Source organism: Oncorhynchus kisutch, linkage group LG6 (genome assembly GCF_002021735.2).
Source record: "Oncorhynchus kisutch isolate 150728-3 linkage group LG6, Okis_V2, whole genome shotgun sequence".
Classification (NCBI taxonomy): Eukaryota; Metazoa; Chordata; class Actinopteri; order Salmoniformes; family Salmonidae; genus Oncorhynchus; species Oncorhynchus kisutch.
In genome coordinates this window covers 13171636-13189533 of record NC_034179.2, presented here as the reverse complement: position 1 = coordinate 13189533, position 17898 = coordinate 13171636, and the positions used below count along the sequence as shown (strand labels likewise).

At 39.6% G+C, this 17898-nt stretch overlaps 1 protein-coding gene across 1 annotated transcript in view; it reads right to left on the bottom strand.

Moving 5' to 3' along the window:
* Positions 1 to 2175: 2175 nt before the first annotated feature.
* Positions 2176 to 17898, bottom strand: part of dbh (dopamine beta-hydroxylase (dopamine beta-monooxygenase)) — a 60485-nt gene continuing 44762 nt past the window's right edge. Inside the window, exon 12 of the mRNA XM_020486890.2 lies at positions 2176 to 2816. Within this exon, the coding sequence (XP_020342479.2) occupies positions 2679 to 2816 (138 nt within the window). The 3' untranslated portion in view covers positions 2176 to 2678. The remainder of the gene's footprint in view (positions 2817 to 17898) is intronic.

Below are 17898 nucleotides of genomic sequence, written 5' to 3'. Positions count from 1 at the left end.
TGAGCTGCCTTTCAGGTTATGGTGATATAGGACTTGTTTTATGGTGGATATAGATACTTTTGTACCTGTTTCCTCAAGCATCTTCACAAGGTCCTTTGCTGTTGTTCTGTGACTGATTTGTACTTTTTCGCACCAAAGTACGTTCATGTCTAGGAGACAGAACACGTCTCCTTCCTGAGCGGTATGACGGCTGTGTGGTTCCATGTTGTTTATACTTGCATACTATTGTTTTTACAGATGAACGTGGTACCTTCAGGCATTTGGAAATTGCTCCCAAAGATGAAGCAGAATTTATTTTCTGAGGTATTGGCTGATTTCTTTTGATTTTCGCATGATGTCAAGCAAAGAGGCAATGAGTTTGAAGGTAGGCCTTGAAATACATCCACAGGTACATCTCCAATTGACTCATATTATGTCAATATCCTATCAGAAGCTTCTAAAGCCATTACATCATTTTCTGGAATTTATCCAAGCTGTTCAATGGCACAGTCAACTTAGTGTATGTAAACTTCTGACCCGCTGGATTTGTGATACAGTGAATTGTAAGTGAAATAATCTGTCTGTAAACAATTGTTGGAAAAATAACTTGTGTCATCCACAAAGTAGATGTCCTAACCAACTTGCCAAAACTATAGATTGTTAACAAGAAATGTGTGGAGTGGTTGAAAAACGAATTTTAAAGTGTATGTATACTTCCGACTTCAACTGTATGTGCTGATGTAAAAAGGACTTTACAAATACTTAATTTATTTTATTTAACCTTTATTTAACTAGGCAAATCAGTTTAGAATACATTCTTATTTACAATGGGGGCCTGGGATTAAAAATAATACTAATAATAAATACAATATAATATAGGACAAATACACATCACAACAAGAGAGACAACATAGCAAGGCAGCAACACATGACAACACATTTGATTGATTGATCAGCCTTACGGTTTCCAATGCTCCTGATGGGTTGATATTTGGGGGCGAGAGTAGAGAATCTAGACCAGCTGTCTGGTATCGTAGTCACTTGACACGGTAACAACAGCAGATCAACTAATCTGATGGTTTATCCTTGTAGGTTTTTCCTAGCAATCAAGCTTCGGGGGTGAATGTAATCTCCTGTTAGTAGAATTTTAAGACATCCATCGATAACCTGCAGGAGGTTAAGTTCTGCCTGTTCATTGCAAAGCAGGTTAAGTTCTGCCTCTTCATTGCAAAGCAGGTTAAGTTCTGCCTGTTCATTGCAAAGCAGGTTAAGTTCTGCCTCTTCATTGCAAAGCAGGTTAAGTTCTGCCTCTTCATTGCAAAGCAGGTTAAGTTCTGCCTGTTCATTGCAAAGCAGGTTAAGTTCTGCCTGTTCATTGCAAAGCAGGTTAAGTTCTGCCTCTTCATTGCAAAGCAGGTTAAGTTCTGCCTCTTCATTGCAAAGCAGGTTAAGTTCTGCCTGTTCATTGCAAAGCAGGTTAAGTTCTGCCTGTTCATTGCAAAGCAGGTTAAGTTCTTCCTCTTCATTGCAAAGCAGGTTAAGTTCTGCCTGTTCATTGCAAAGCAGGTTAAGTTCTGCCTCTTCATTGCAAAGCAGGTTAAGTTCTGCCTGTTCATTGCAATCAAGCCTCAGAGGTGTTGATTTAACCATGTTTGTGTGTGCTCTCTCTCTCTCTCAGGTCAATGCTGACTTTTTAAAGATTGAGAAGTTCACTCTGGGGGGAATCGGAGTGGTATTCGAGGCTAAGGCATACCTCAAGTTGCACTTTGACCCCTCAAACATCTGCGTGAAGGACATTTACCCTGCCGACCACCTTATCCTAGAGAGATATACACGGTTATGAAAACGTCACGCCAGGGTAAGCCTACACAAAACACAGCCCTTATTTGAATTATTTCTAAAATCCCCCATGGGAAAAATCTATGGTGGAAAAACGATTGGAACCATTTCCCTGTTTGACCGCTAGGGTTTATGGGTATTATGACTCTTACTGTGGCACTCTATATGTGAGCATGTTATATGATCCCATTGGTTTCATTTAGCTGTTGTGTTCATATTAGTGTTGTATACTGCGCTATGTTAATTGTAGAACTGAATACCCAGTGTAGTCTTCTTGCTGAATTCGAGTCAATGATAATGAATTAACGAAAGATAATTACTTGCCTGTATAAAACAAAAGGTCGAACTGCTTGCCTGTGAATTCTTCAATACACTTTATTGATTCATTTCAAATGCAATGCAGGAATTCTTTCTTTGGGACAGACAATATTGTTATTTGTTAAGCATGGGACTAGAACTAGGCTTAATCTGTCTCTGGGAAACTGGTCCTATATGTCCAAATCAATTGAGTGACAGGTTTAGAAGACTTTAACATGTATCATTGATATGCAGTTCTTGATGTCAATGATTAACACACAGCTTAAAATGATAAACCACGACGACCAGTAAAATCAAGATTCATATTTATCCTCCAGTATCTTCACCCAACAATGTGACAATGTTTTCAGATTCATTGGACAAAACATATCTGGTGAGAGATGTTGGAGTATGTTGTCGTAATTCACTGTGTAATAATACTGCAATGGGATGATGACAGAGCTGATATCATGCTAGTCCTTGTGTTGTTGATGTGGTGGAGGTGAAGTAGATCACCAGAGAGAGAAAGAAGGAAGTTGATATTCAGACAGAGGAGAGGGGCATTAGACCTCCTCTACCCTGTCAGGCTGCACCACGGTGGGCTCACTGCTCTGGGAGGGCAGCTTGCCCCCCTCACACGGGTAGCGGGGCCTCTGGAGCTGTGATGTCACAACAGGAAGCTCCTGCCTTTCCCAGTCGCCCTGGCACAAAAAAAAACACAGAAGCAGTCAGGAAAGGTGTGTGTGTGTGTGTGTGTGTGTGTGTGTGTGTGTGTGTGTGTGTGTGTGTGTGTGGTGTGTGTGTGTGTGTGTGTGTGTGTGTGTGTGTGTGTGTGTGTGTGTGTGTGTGTGTGTGTGTGTGTGTGTGTGTGTGTGTGTGTGAACATCATTGTACTGTGAAGACCTTAAATGTACTGTGAACTTTTGACTCGTTTTGTGTGATGGTTAAGCGCACATTTGAACTGTTGAACTGTGTGTTTGATCATGTGTGGTGGAATGTGTTTCTGTGCAGTGTTTCTCTATGAGAATATGCTCTATACGGTAGAGTTAGTCTCCAGTCACCAGGTATCCAGTCACCAGGTCTCTATACGGTTAGTTAGTCTCCAGTCACCAGGTCTCTATACAGTAGAGTTAGTCTCCAGTCACCAGGTCTCTATACGGTAGAGTTAGTCTCCAGTCACCAGGTCTCCAGTCACCAGGTCTCTATACGGTAGACTTAGTCTCCAGTCACCAGGTCTCTATACGGTATAGTTAGTCTCCAGTCACCAGGTCTCTATACGGTAGAGTTAGTCTCTAGTCACCAGGTCCCTATACGGTAGAGCTCCCGAGTGGCACAGCGGTCTAAGGCACTGCATCTCATTGCAAGAGGTGTCACTACAGTCCCTGGTTTGAATCCAGACTGTGATTGGGAATCCCATAGGGCAGTGCACAATTGGCCCAGTGTCGTCTGGGTTTGGCTGGGGTAGGCCGTCATTGTAAATAAGAATGTGTTCTTAACTGCCTAGTTAAATAAAGGTTAAATAAATAATTAAAATAGAGTTAGTCTCCAGTCATCAGATGAGTGGCTGGCATATGGCCCTCTGAACACAGGCAGGCAGGTCAGCACAAGTCAGTCAAAGATCAATGGCCGCAGGTGGGGATACCATGGTAAATTAAACACTCACTAAATGCCTCCCTCACCTTCCACTATCCTTGTCTGTTACTGTCCCAGCAGCCATCAGCCAGTCCAGTCAGCCGCATACACACCTTTCCAGCCAGCTATGCGCTCACCTAGACTACTGGTGAATGATTTCAGACTGACAGCGATGGGTGAGGAGGGTTGTTGTTATGGTGGTGCTCATATACGGTATCAGGGCCAGTCTGAGAGCAGAGTAGCAGTAAAACTGTTACCGTAAATGATCAGAACAGACTGCACCCTTCAATCTATACTCCCATTTAGTTTAATGGTGACGCAGCATGCGCTGCGCGAACTCTTTTAAAAATTTTATGAATATCGTTTTGGATAACCAGCAGCAGCTCAGAGTGTGTATGTACCGGTATTGTACTAGACTGTCCTGTACTATACTCACAGGGAAGAGCTTGGTGAAGGGCTGGTAACAGGCCATGGAGATGGGATAGGTGTTGTAGAGAGAGTTCAGCACCTCTCCACTGTTCTGAACTATTCATAACTATACTCTACATTACTATTCATAACTATACTCTACTGAACTATACATAACTATACTCTACTGAACTATACATAACTATACTCTACTGAACTATACATAACTATACTCTACTGAACTATACATAACTATACTCTACTGTACTGTCCTAAATTATACATAACTATACTCTACTGAACTATACATAACTATACTCTACTGTACTGTCCTAAATTATACATAACTATACTCTACTGAACTATACATAACTATACTCTACTGAACTATACATAACTATACTCTACTGAACTATACATAACTATACTCTACTGTACTATACATAACTATACTCTACTGAACTATACATAACTATACTCTACTGAACTATACATAACTATACTCTACTGAACTATACATAACTATACTCTACTGAACTATACATAACTATACTCTACTGAACTATACATAACTATACTCTACTGTACTATACATAACTATACTCTACTGAACTATACATAGCTATACTCTACTGAACTATACATAACTATACTCTACTGTACTGTCCTAAATTATACATAACTATACTCTACTGTACTGTCCTAAATTATACATAACTATACTCTACTGAACTATACATAACTATACTCTACTGTACTGTCCTAAATTATACATAACTATACTCTACTGTACTGTCCTGTACTATACATAATTATACTCTACTGAACTATACATAACTATACTCTACTGAACTATACATAACTATACTCTACTGTACTGTCCTAAATTATACATAACTATACTCTACATTACTATACATAACTATACTCTACTGAACTATACATAACTATACTCTACTGTACTCTCCTAAATTATACATAACTATACTCTACTGTACTATACATAACTATACTCTACTGTACTGTCCTAAATTATACATAACTATACTCTACATTACTATTCATAACTATACTCTACTGTACTGTCCTAAATTATACATAACTATACTCTACATTACTATTCATAACTATACTCTACTGAACTATACATAACTATACTCTACTGTACTGTCCTAAATTATACATAACTATACTCTACTGTACTATACATAACTATACTCTACTGTACTGTCCTGTACTATACATAATTATACTCTTCTGTACTGTCCTGTACTATACATAACTATACTCTACTGTACTATACATAACTATACTCTACTGTACTGTCCTGTACTATACATAATTATACTCGTCTGTACTGTCCTGTACTATACATAACTATACTCTACTGTACTATACATAACTATACTCTACTATATTATACATAACTATACTCTACTGTACTATACATAACTATATTATACTGTACTGTCCTAAATTATACATAACTATACTCTACTGTACTATACATAACTATACTCTACTGTACTGTCCTGTACTATACATAATTATACTCTTCTGTACTGTCCTGTACTATACATAACTATACTCTACTGTACTATACATAACTATACTCTACTGTACTATACATAACTATACTCTACTGTACTGTCCTAAATTATACATAACTATACTCTACATTACTATTCATAACTATACTCTACTGTACTGTCCTAAATTATACATAACTATACTCTACATTACTATTCATAACTATACTCTACTGAACTATACATAACTATACTCTACTGTACTGTCCTAAATTATACATAACTATACTCTACTGTACTATACATAACTATACTCTACTGTACTGTCCTGTACTATACATAATTATACTCTTCTGTACTGTCCTGTACTATACATAACTATACTCTACTGTACTATACATAACTATACTCTACTGTACTGTCCTGTACTATACATAATTATACTCGTCTGTACTGTCCTGTACTATACATAACTATACTCTACTGTACTATACATAACTATACTCTACTATATTATACATAACTATACTCTACTGTACTATACATAACTATATTATACTGTACTGTCCTGTACTATACATAACTATACTCTACTGTACTATACATATCTATACTCTACTATACTATACTGTACATAACTGTACTCTACTGTCCTGTGCTATACTATAACTGTACTATACTATCCTGTACTCCAACTGTACTCTACAGTCCTGTACTGTAACTGTACTCTACAGTCCTGTACTGTAACTGTACTCTACTGTCCTGTACTCCAACTGTACTCTACAGTCCTGTACTATAACTGTACTCTACTGTCCTGTACTGTAACTCCCCTCTATTGTCATTTACTATATTTTAAATATACTCTACTTTACTGTCCTGTACTATACTCTACTGCACTGTCATGTACGATACTATAACTATACCGTACTGTCTTGTAATATACTACACCTGTACTCTACTGTCCTGTACTATACTATAACTGTACTCTACTGTATTCTACTGCCCTGTACTATACAATCAAATCTGAAGCCATATAATTGTATGAAATTGATTAGAATCATAAAATTATAATCAATTACATGTGTAGTGTTAGTCAGTAAAATTATAATAAATCATGTGTGTAGTTTTAGTCATGATGTGTGTAGTTTAACTCAGAATTAGGGTTAAACAATATAACTGTAACAATGTCTATTATAGTATCTAAAAAACAGACTGTCTGAGCAAGTTTCGGTGCCGGCCTTGGCTGGGGGCCACTGAGAGTACTTCCCAGGGTCTCCCTATCTTGAGTAAGGGAAGACCCCCCTGAAGTGGACAAAAATGAATGGCAACACATTGGCACCGTACGAAACATATACACATTGGACAATACCACCCAATTGGACGCCAATTCGTGCAAAGTTGATGGCAAATGTCATATGGCTATTGCCAGTTGTAACACTTCAAAAATCCAACAGGGGGTGAGTGCGCTACACCGTGGTTTTTCATATTGGAAATGGACATCAAGTCAACATCCAAAAGCAAAATTTTGAAAAAATGATTTTTTTGTCAAAAATTATCACCCCTTAAAAAAGTGCTTTCTGGACCGTTTTTCGAAATTCTTTCGATTTTTTTGTCAATTACACATGTGTAAGAACTGTATGAATATACTTTTGTCCAATTTTATTAGCATAATTTTTTTTTTTTTACATGCGCATAAGAAATATGTTTTGTCCATTTACAATGTGATTTCATAGGAAGTCAAAAGTCAAAAGTCAAAAAAGTCAAAATTTAGTAAAAAACTTCACACACCCTTAAAAAAGTGCTTTCTGGACCGTTTTTCAAAATTCTTTCCATTTTTGTGTCAATTACACATGTATAAGAACTGTATCAACATACTTTTGTCCAATTTTATTAGCCAAATTTTTATTTTATTTTTACATGCGCATAAGAAATATGTTTTGTCCATTTACAATGTGATTTCATATGAAGTCAAAAGTCGAAAATTTGAACTTTTTTAAAAACTTATACCCTCGTAAAAAAGTTCTTTCTGGACCGTTTTTCGAAATTGTTTCGATTTTATGTCAATTCATCATGTGTTTTTTTGGGGCTAAATACCATAAGAAATTTGACATGTTCAAAAATCCTGCAGAAATGCAAAATTGACTGGCCAGATGAACTCGGGATGGCCTGACAGTGATAGTTGCTCCTTTCCATCGCTCATTGTGTTGACTTCATCATGTCCATTTTGTGATGTTTTTTCACTGTTTAATCATATTGCAAGTGTACGGGCATTTGCAATATGGTTCAATGGGCATTTACCATATGAAATTTGACATGCTCAAAAATCCTGCAGAAATGCAAAATTGACTGGCCAGATGAACTCGGGATGGCCTGACAGTGATAGTTGCTCCTTTCCATCGCTCATTGTGTTGACTTCATCATGTCCATTTTGTGATGTTTTTTCACTGTTTAATCATATTGCAAGTGTACGGGCATTTGCAATATGGTTCAATGGGCATTTACCATATGAAATTTGACATGCTCAAAAATCCTGCAGAAATGCAAAATTGACTGGCCAGATGAACTCGGGATGGCCTGACAGTGATAGTTGCTCCTTTCCATCGCTCATTGTGTTGACTTCATCATGTCCATTTTGTGATGTTTTTTCACTGTTTAATCATATTGCAAGTGTACGGGCATTTGCAATATGGTTCATTGGGCATTTACCATATGAAATTTGACATGCTCAAAAATCCTGCAGAAATGCAAAATTGACTGGCCAGATGAACTCGGGATGGCCTGACAGTGATAGTTGCTCCTTTCCATCGCTCATTGTGTTGACTTCATCATGTCCATTTTGTGATGTTTTTTCACTGTTTAATCATATTGCAAGTGTACGGGCATTTGCAATATGGTTCAATGGGCATTTACCATATGAAATTTGACATGCTCAAAAATCCTGCAGAAATGCAAAATTGACTGGCCAGATGAACTCGGGATGGCCTGACAGTGATAGTTGCTCCTTTCCATCGCTCATTGTGTTGACTTCATCATGTCCATTTTGTGATGTTTTTTCACTGTTTAATCATATTGCAAGTGTACGGGCATTTGCAATATGGTTCAATGGGCATTTACCATATGAAATTTGACATGCTCAAAAATCCTGCAGAAATGCAAAATTGACTGGCCAGATGAACTCGGGATGGCCTGACAGTGATAGTTGCTCCTTTCCATCGCTCATTGTGTTGACTTCATCATGTCCATTTTGTGATGTTTTTTCACTGTTTAATCATATTGCAAGTGTACGGGCATTTGCAATATGGTTCAATGGGCATTTACCATATGAAATTTGACATGCTCAAAAATCCTGCAGAAATGCAAAATTGACTGGCCAGATGAACTCGGGATGGCCTGACAGTGATAGTTGCTCCTTTCCATCGCTCATTGTGTTGACTTCATCATGTCCATTTTGTGATGTTTTTTCACTGTTTAATCATATTGCAAGTGTACGGGCATTTGCAATATGGTTCATTGGGCATTTACCATATGAAATTTGACATGCTCAAAAATCCTGCAGAAATGCAAAATTGACTGGCCAGATGAACTCGGGATGGCCTGACAGTGATAGTTGCTCCTTTCCATCGCTCATTGTGTTGACTTCATCATGTCCATTTTGTGATGTTTTTTCACTGTTTAATCATATTGCAAGTGTACGGGCATTTGCAATATGGTTCAATGGGCATTTACCATATGAAATTTGACATGCTCAAAAATCCTGCAGAAATGCAAAATTGACTGGCCAGATGAACTCGGGATGGCCTGACAGTGATAGTTGCTCCTTTCCATCGCTCATTGTGTTGACTTCATCATGTCCATTTTGTGATGTTTTTTCACTGTTTAATCATATTGCAAGTGTACGGGCATTTGCAATATGGTTCATTGGGCATTTACCATATGAAATTTGACATGCTCAAAAATCCTGCAGAAATGCAAAATTGACTGGCCAGATGAACTCGGGATGGCCTGACAGTGATAGTTGCTCCTTTCCATCGCTCATTGTGTTGACTTCATCATGTCCATTTTGTGATGTTTTTTCACTGTTTAATCATATTGCAAGTGTACGGGCATTTGCAATATGGTTCAATGGGCATTTACCATATGAAATTTGACATGCTCAAAAATCCTGCAGAAATGCAAAATTGACTGGCCAGATGAACTCGGGATGGCCTGACAGTGATAGTTGCTCCTTTCCACCGCTTATTGTGTTGACTTCATCATGTCCATTTTGTGATGTTTTTTCACTGTTTAATCATATTGCAAGTGTACGGGCATTTGCAATATGGTTCAATGGGCATTTACCATATGAAATTTGACATGCTCAAAAATCCTGCAGAAATGCAAAATTGACTGGCCAGATGAACTCGGGATGGCCTGACAGTGATAGTTGCTCCTTTCCATCGCTCATTGTGTTGACTTCATCATGTCCATTTTGTGATGTTTTTTCACTGTTTAATCATATTGCAAGTGTACGGGCATTTGCAATATGGTTCAATGGGCATTTACCATATGAAATTTGACATGCTCAAAAATCCTGCAGAAATGCAAAATTGACTGGCCAGATGAACTCGGGATGGCCTGGCAGTGATAGTTGCTCCTTTCCATCACTCATTGTGTTGACTTCATCATGTCCATTTTGTGATGTTTTTTCACTGTTGAATCATATTGCAAGTGTACGTGCATTGTTGTGCAACTGGTAACCCAAAAATAAAAATATGGTGATTTCATTATGTCCATTTGTTTATGTTTTCTTACTTTTGCAAAGTCACTGGGCATTTGCAATATGGTTCAATGGGCAGGTACCATCACGAATTTGTCATGCTATAAAAATCCTCAAGGAATGTGAAATTGACTGGCCTGATGAACACAGGATGGCCTGGCAGTGATAGTTGCTCCTTTCCATCGCTCGTTGTGTTGACTTCATCATGTCCATTTTGTGATGTTTTTTCACTGTTTAATCATATTGCAAGTGTACGGGCATTTGCAATATGGTTCAATGGGCATTTACCATATGAAATTTGACATGCTCAAAAATCCTGCAGAAATGCAAAATTGACTGGCCAGATGAACTCGGGATGGCCTGACAGTGATAGTTGCTCCTTTCCACCGCTTATTGTGTTGACTTCATCATGTCCATTTTGTGATGTTTTTTCACTGTTTAATCATATTGCAAGTGTACGGGCATTTGCAATATGGTTCAATGGGCATTTACCATATGAAATTTGACATGCTCAAAAATCCTGCAGAAATGCAAAATTGACTGGCCAGATGAACTCGGGATGGCCTGACAGTGATAGTTGCTCCTTTCCATCGCTCATTGTGTTGACTTCATCATGTCCATTTTGTGATGTTTTTTCACTGTTTAATCATATTGCAAGTGTACGGGCATTTGCAATATGGTTCAATGGGCATTTACCATATGAAATTTGACATGCTCAAAAATCCTGCAGAAATGCAAAATTGACTGGCCAGATGAACTCGGGATGGCCTGGCAGTGATAGTTGCTCCTTTCCATCACTCATTGTGTTGACTTCATCATGTCCATTTTGTGATGTTTTTTCACTGTTGAATCATATTGCAAGTGTACGTGCATTGTTGTGCAACTGGTAACCCAAAAATAAAAATATGGTGATTTCATTATGTCCATTTGTTTATGTTTTCTTACTTTTGCAAAGTCACTGGGCATTTGCAATATGGTTCAATGGGCAGGTACCATCACGAATTTGTCATGCTATAAAAATCCTCAAGGAATGTGAAATTGACTGGCCTGATGAACACAGGATGGCCTGGCAGTGATAGTTGCTCCTTTCCATCGCTCGTTGTGTTGACTTCATCATGTCCATTTTGTGATGTTTTTTCACTGTTTAATCATATTGCAAGTGTACGGGCATTTGCAATATGGTTCAATGGGCATTTACCATATGAAATTTGACATGCTCAAAAATCCTGCAGAAATGCAAAATTGACTGGCCAGATGAACTCGGGATGGCCTGACAGTGATAGTTGCTCCTTTCCATCGCTCATTGTGTTGACTTCATCATGTCCATTTTGTGATGTTTTTTCACTGTTTAATCATATTGCAAGTGTACGGGCATTTGCAATATGGTTCAATGGGCATTTACCATATGAAATTTGACATGCTCAAAAATCCTGCAGAAATGCAAAATTGACTGGCCAGATGAACTCGGGATGGCCTGACAGTGATAGTTGCTCCTTTCCATCGCTCATTGTGTTGACTTCATCATGTCCATTTTGTGATGTTTTTTCACTGTTTAATCATATTGCAAGTGTACGGGCATTTGCAATATGGTTCATTGGGCATTTACCATATGAAATTTGACATGCTCAAAAATCCTGCAGAAATGCAAAATTGACTGGCCAGATGAACTCGGGATGGCCTGACAGTGATAGTTGCTCCTTTCCATCGCTCATTGTGTTGACTTCATCATGTCCATTTTGTGATGTTTTTTCACTGTTTAATCATATTGCAAGTGTACGGGCATTTGCAATATGGTTCAATGGGCATTTACCATATGAAATTTGACATGCTCAAAAATCCTGCAGAAATGCAAAATTGACTGGCCAGATGAACTCGGGATGGCCTGACAGTGATAGTTGCTCCTTTCCACCGCTTATTGTGTTGACTTCATCATGTCCATTTTGTGATGTTTTTTCACTGTTTAATCATATTGCAAGTGTACGGGCATTTGCAATATGGTTCAATGGGCATTTACCATATGAAATTTGACATGCTCAAAAATCCTGCAGAAATGCAAAATTGACTGGCCAGATGAACTCGGGATGGCCTGACAGTGATAGTTGCTCCTTTCCATCGCTCATTGTGTTGACTTCATCATGTCCATTTTGTGATGTTTTTTCACTGTTTAATCATATTGCAAGTGTACGGGCATTTGCAATATGGTTCAATGGGCATTTACCATATGAAATTTGACATGCTCAAAAATCCTGCAGAAATGCAAAATTGACTGGCCAGATGAACTCGGGATGGCCTGGCAGTGATAGTTGCTCCTTTCCATCACTCATTGTGTTGACTTCATCATGTCCATTTTGTGATGTTTTTTCACTGTTGAATCATATTGCAAGTGTACGTGCATTGTTGTGCAACTGGTAACCCAAAAATAAAAATATGGTGATTTCATTATGTCCATTTGTTTATGTTTTCTTACTTTTGCAAAGTCACTGGGCATTTGCAATATGGTTCAATGGGCAGGTACCATCACGAATTTGTCATGCTATAAAAATCCTCAAGGAATGTGAAATTGACTGGCCTGATGAACACAGGATGGCCTGGCAGTGATAGTTGCTCCTTTCCATCGCTCGTTGTGTTGACTTCATCATGTCCATTTTGTGATGTTTTTTCACTGTTGAATCATATTGCAAGTGTACGTGCATTGTTGTGCAACTGGTAACCCAAAAATAAAAATATGGTGATTTCATTATGTCCATTTGTTTATGTTTTCTTACTTTTGCAAAGTCACTGGGCATTTGCAATATGGTTCAATGGGCAGGTACCATCACGAATTTGTCATGCTATAAAAATCCTCAAGGAATGTGAAATTGACTGGCCTGATGAACACAGGATTGCCTGGCAGTGATAGTTGCTCCTTTCCATCGCTCGTTGTGTTGACTTCATCATGTCCATTTTGTGATGTTTTTCACTGTTGAATCATATTGCAAGTGTACGTGCATTGTTGTGCAACTGGTAACCCAAAAATAAAAATATGGTGATTTCATTATGTCCATTTGTTTATGTTTTCTTACTTTTGCAAAGTCACTGGGCATTTGCAATATGGTTCAATGGGCAGGTACCATCACGAATTTGTCATGCTATAAAAATCCTCAAGGAATGTGAAATTGACTGGCCCGATGAACTCGGGATGGCTGGGCAGTGATTCTGGTTAATCTCAGTCGCTCGTTAGGGTTGATTTCAGAATGTCACTTTGGTGATGGTACCTCACTGTTTAAACATATTGCAAATGGACAAGAGTCACCAGCAAGTCACCGTCCGTCAGTCAATTAGATATCATTCTGACACCAAACTGATACAAACTGACACCAAACCCACTTTTTCCAACTCGTTTAGTAGCCAACTATCACATACTTCAGAGCTGGCCCAAAATTCACAACGCCTTCGGTTCAAACCATAAAAAAAACATAAAACACGTAGTTACGTTCTAGCTGCGGGTCCATTTCTTATGTTATGTGTAGGCCTAGCTGAGGCGACCCCGAATCCCAAGTTTCGGCTCGATCGGTCATTTGGTGTCCGAGCAAAACCCTAATTGGTGCTGAAAATCCACTTTTTTCCATGACTTGCTACGGGGTCCTTGAATGAGCTATCGGACAGAAACGTTGGGGTCCGTCTCTATGAAACGAGACGGTCGCAATGCACCTAGTCTTGCGTTTCTGAGACTTTTCTAAATGTCGTCATTTTCGTAACGGTCAAAATGAATTGAAGTCATTGCAAATGTACGAGGCTGTTTCTCGGTCCGAGAACCTTCTAGAGCCACGTAACTCACCACGCACTATTGACCGGAGGTCTAGAACAGGATTCTAAAGTTTCGGAACTCTAGGTCTGACGGTTCTTTTTTAGCTCGAACAAAGCTAACTATTGCAGTCACTGTCTGTCTCTACGCACCCCAATACGTCCCTCCATCCAAGTTGTGTTTTAGGGTGATTTATTTTTCCTTTGAAATTTTATGGGAAAAATGACTGATTTACAGTTCATGGGGGTTGCCTAATCACATATATGAAGTTTTGGAAAGATCTGACTTTTTTAACCCCTCGAAACAGCCCAAGAGACACCAATTATGACACTTCCGGTTGGCACAGGAAGCTATAAATCAACACATATCCTCACTGGGGTATGCTTGTACAGAATCCTGAGTTTTAAGTCCTTACGTTAAGAATTGACTGATTTACACAGGGTTGAATGCACTATGTCTATCAAACTGCAGGCAGGGTATGGATAAACACTTTTAGGGTGATTTTAACCACTTCCGGTTGGTCCAGGAAGCTTAGAATCAACACAGGTAGACCTCGTAGTGGCCTGATGGACTGTCATCGAAGACAGGTTCATACGACATTCATAACCCACATAGGCTTCAGGTTGAATTTAGGGGTGCAGGCAATGTATTCCTATGGGGAGAGAAGTCAATGCAAACTCTTTGAAGTAAACACCCTCTTTTAACTATTAAGGGTTAATGCCACACGGTCAACGTTAGGCTTGCACGGATCGGGAGGACCTTAGGAACGTACCTGAGGTCGAATTGTGCTTCTCACCCTAACGGTTCTCTCACTGTCACCCAAAAGCAAATGACGTTGTGGGGCAGGCTTCATTTTGGGCCTACTTTTCTAATGGTCGCTGCGCCTAGACCGAGCGAGCTACGGTCAAGCGGGATATCTCGTTGAACTCGGCACGGCCTAGAGATTATGTTTATGCCATTGCCTGCTCTCTGTGTCTTTGAGCACCGCACTTTATCACTCCATCCTTGCTGTGTGTGTATGTGAAAGCTTTTCTTTGACATCTGTTGGGAGAAATGACTGATTTACAGTTCATGAGGGTTACCTAGTCACACATATGAAGTTTTGGAGAGATGTGACTTTTCTAACCCTTCAAAACAGACAGTGTGACCCAATTAAAGGCACTTCCGGTTGGCACAGGAAGCTATAAGTAAACACATGTCTTGATTGACATAGAAACTTACAGAATCCTGAGTTTTAAGTCTTTAAGTTAAGAATTGACTGATCTACGATCTACACAGGGTTGAATGTAGTCATTTTCACCTTTGAAGGTTATGTACATCAAAACACCTTTTGGGTTATAACCTGGTTAGGGGTGTTTGGCCTTTAGGCCTGTATGTCCCTTCATCCCATGAGAGAGAGTTTAACGTTTTAAGCCTCTCTGTGTCTTCTTATTCACAATCTTTAAATTTTTGGGTTACCAGATGCACAACAATCAGTATCCATCGTGAAATTTCAAAGTGTCCATAATGCACTCAGGTCACCCCTGACAGAGAGAGGGCCGTAGTAGGGTGTTTCCATAGCGGGCATTAAAATCAGAATGACCGTTAAATGCATTTAGGACCATATTTGAATTTTTGGGTTACCAGATGCACGTTTTCAATCACCAGGTGCACGGCTCTATTTCCTCCTCCAGCACTTGTCTAACAGTCCATAAAGCACCCAGGACGGCCCTGAGTGAAAGAGGGCCGTAGTAGGGTGCTCCTATAGCGGGCATTAAAATCAGAATGACCGTTAAATGCATTTAGGACCATATTTGTATTTTTGGGTTACCGGGTGCACAACAATCAGTATCCATCGTGAAATTTCAAAGTGTCCATAATGCACTCAGGTCGCCCCCGACAGAGAGAGGGCCGTAGTAGGGTGTTTCCATAGCGGGCATTAATATCAGAATGACCCTTAAATGCATTTAGGACCATATTTGAATTTTTGGGTTACCAGATGCACGTTTTCAATCACCAGGTGCACGGGTCTATTTCCTCTTGGGTTACCAGATGCACGTTTTCAATCACCAGGTGCACGGGTCTATTTCCTCCTCCAGCACTTGGCTAACAGTCCATAAAGCACCCAGGACGGCCCTGAGTGAAAGAGGGCCGTAGTAGGGTGCTCCTATAACGGGCATTAAAATCAGAATGACCGTTAAATGCATTTTGGGCCTTCTTTTTTTCAAAGTCGCTGCACTCAGAACGAGCTACGGTCAAGCGGGGCGTCTCGTTGAACTCGGCACAGTCTGGAGACTGTGGTGATGCCATTTTTTGTGTTGATTTCAGAATGCCATTTTGGTGATGGTCCCTCTCCGTTTAAACACATTGCAAATGTACAAAAGTCAACTAGCAAGTCAGTGTCCATCAGTCAATTAGATGTCATTATGACACCAAACTGATATCAATTGACACCAAACCCACTTTTTCCTACTCATTTAGAAGCCAACTATCACATATGTCAGAGCAGGCCCATAATTCACAGCGCCTTTGGTTTAAAACATAATAAAAACGTAAAACACATAGTTACGTTCTAGCTGCGGGTCCAGGTCGGACATTATGTGTAGGCCTATGTGAGGCGACCCCGAATCCCGAGTTTCGGCTCGATAGGTCCTTCGGTGCCCGAGTGAAACCCTAATTGGTGCTGAAAATCCACTTTTTTCCATGCCTTGCTACGGGGTCCTTGAATGAGCTATCGGACAGAAACGTTGGGATCTGTCTCTATGGGCCGAGCCGGTTTCAATGCACCTAGCCTTGCGTCTCTGAGACTTTTCTAAATGTCGTCATTTTCGTAACGGTCAAAATGAATTGAAGTCATTGCAAATGTACGAGGCTGTTTCTCGGTCCGAGAACCTTCTAGAGCCACGTAACTCACCATGCACTATTGACCGGAGGTCTAGAACAGGATTCTAAAGTTTCGGAACTCTAGGTCTGACGGTTCTTTTTTAGCTCGAACAAAGCTAACTATTGCAGTCACTGTCTGTCTCTACGCACCCCAATACGTCCCTCCATCCAAGTTGTGTTTTAGGGTGATTTATTTTTCCTTTGAAATTTTATGGGAAAAATGACTGATTTACAGTTCATGGGGGTTGCCTAATCACATATATGAAGTTTTGGAAAGATCTGACTTTTTTAACCCCTCGAAACAGCCCAAGAGACACCAATTATGACACTTCCGGTTGGCACAGGAAGCTATAAATCAACACATATCCTCACTGGGGTATGCTTTTACAGAATCCTGAGTTTTAAGTCCTTACGTTAAGAATTGACTGATTTACACAGGGTTGAATGCACTATGTCTATCAAACTGCAGGCAGGGTATGGATAAACACTTTTAGGGTGATTTTAACCACTTCCGGTTGGTCCAGGAAGCTTAGAATCAACACAGGTAGACCTCGTAGTGGCCTGATGGACTGTCATCGAAGACAGGTTCATACGACATTCATAACCCACATAGGCTTCAGGTTGAATTTAGGGGTGCAGGCAATGTATTCCTATGGGGAGAGAAGTCAATGCAAACTCTTTGAAGTAAACACCCTCTTTTAACTATTAAGGGTTAATGCCACACGGTCAACGTTAGGCTTGCACGGATCGGGAGGACCTTAGGAACGTACCTGAGGTCGAATTGTGCTTCTCACCCTAACGGTTCTCTCACT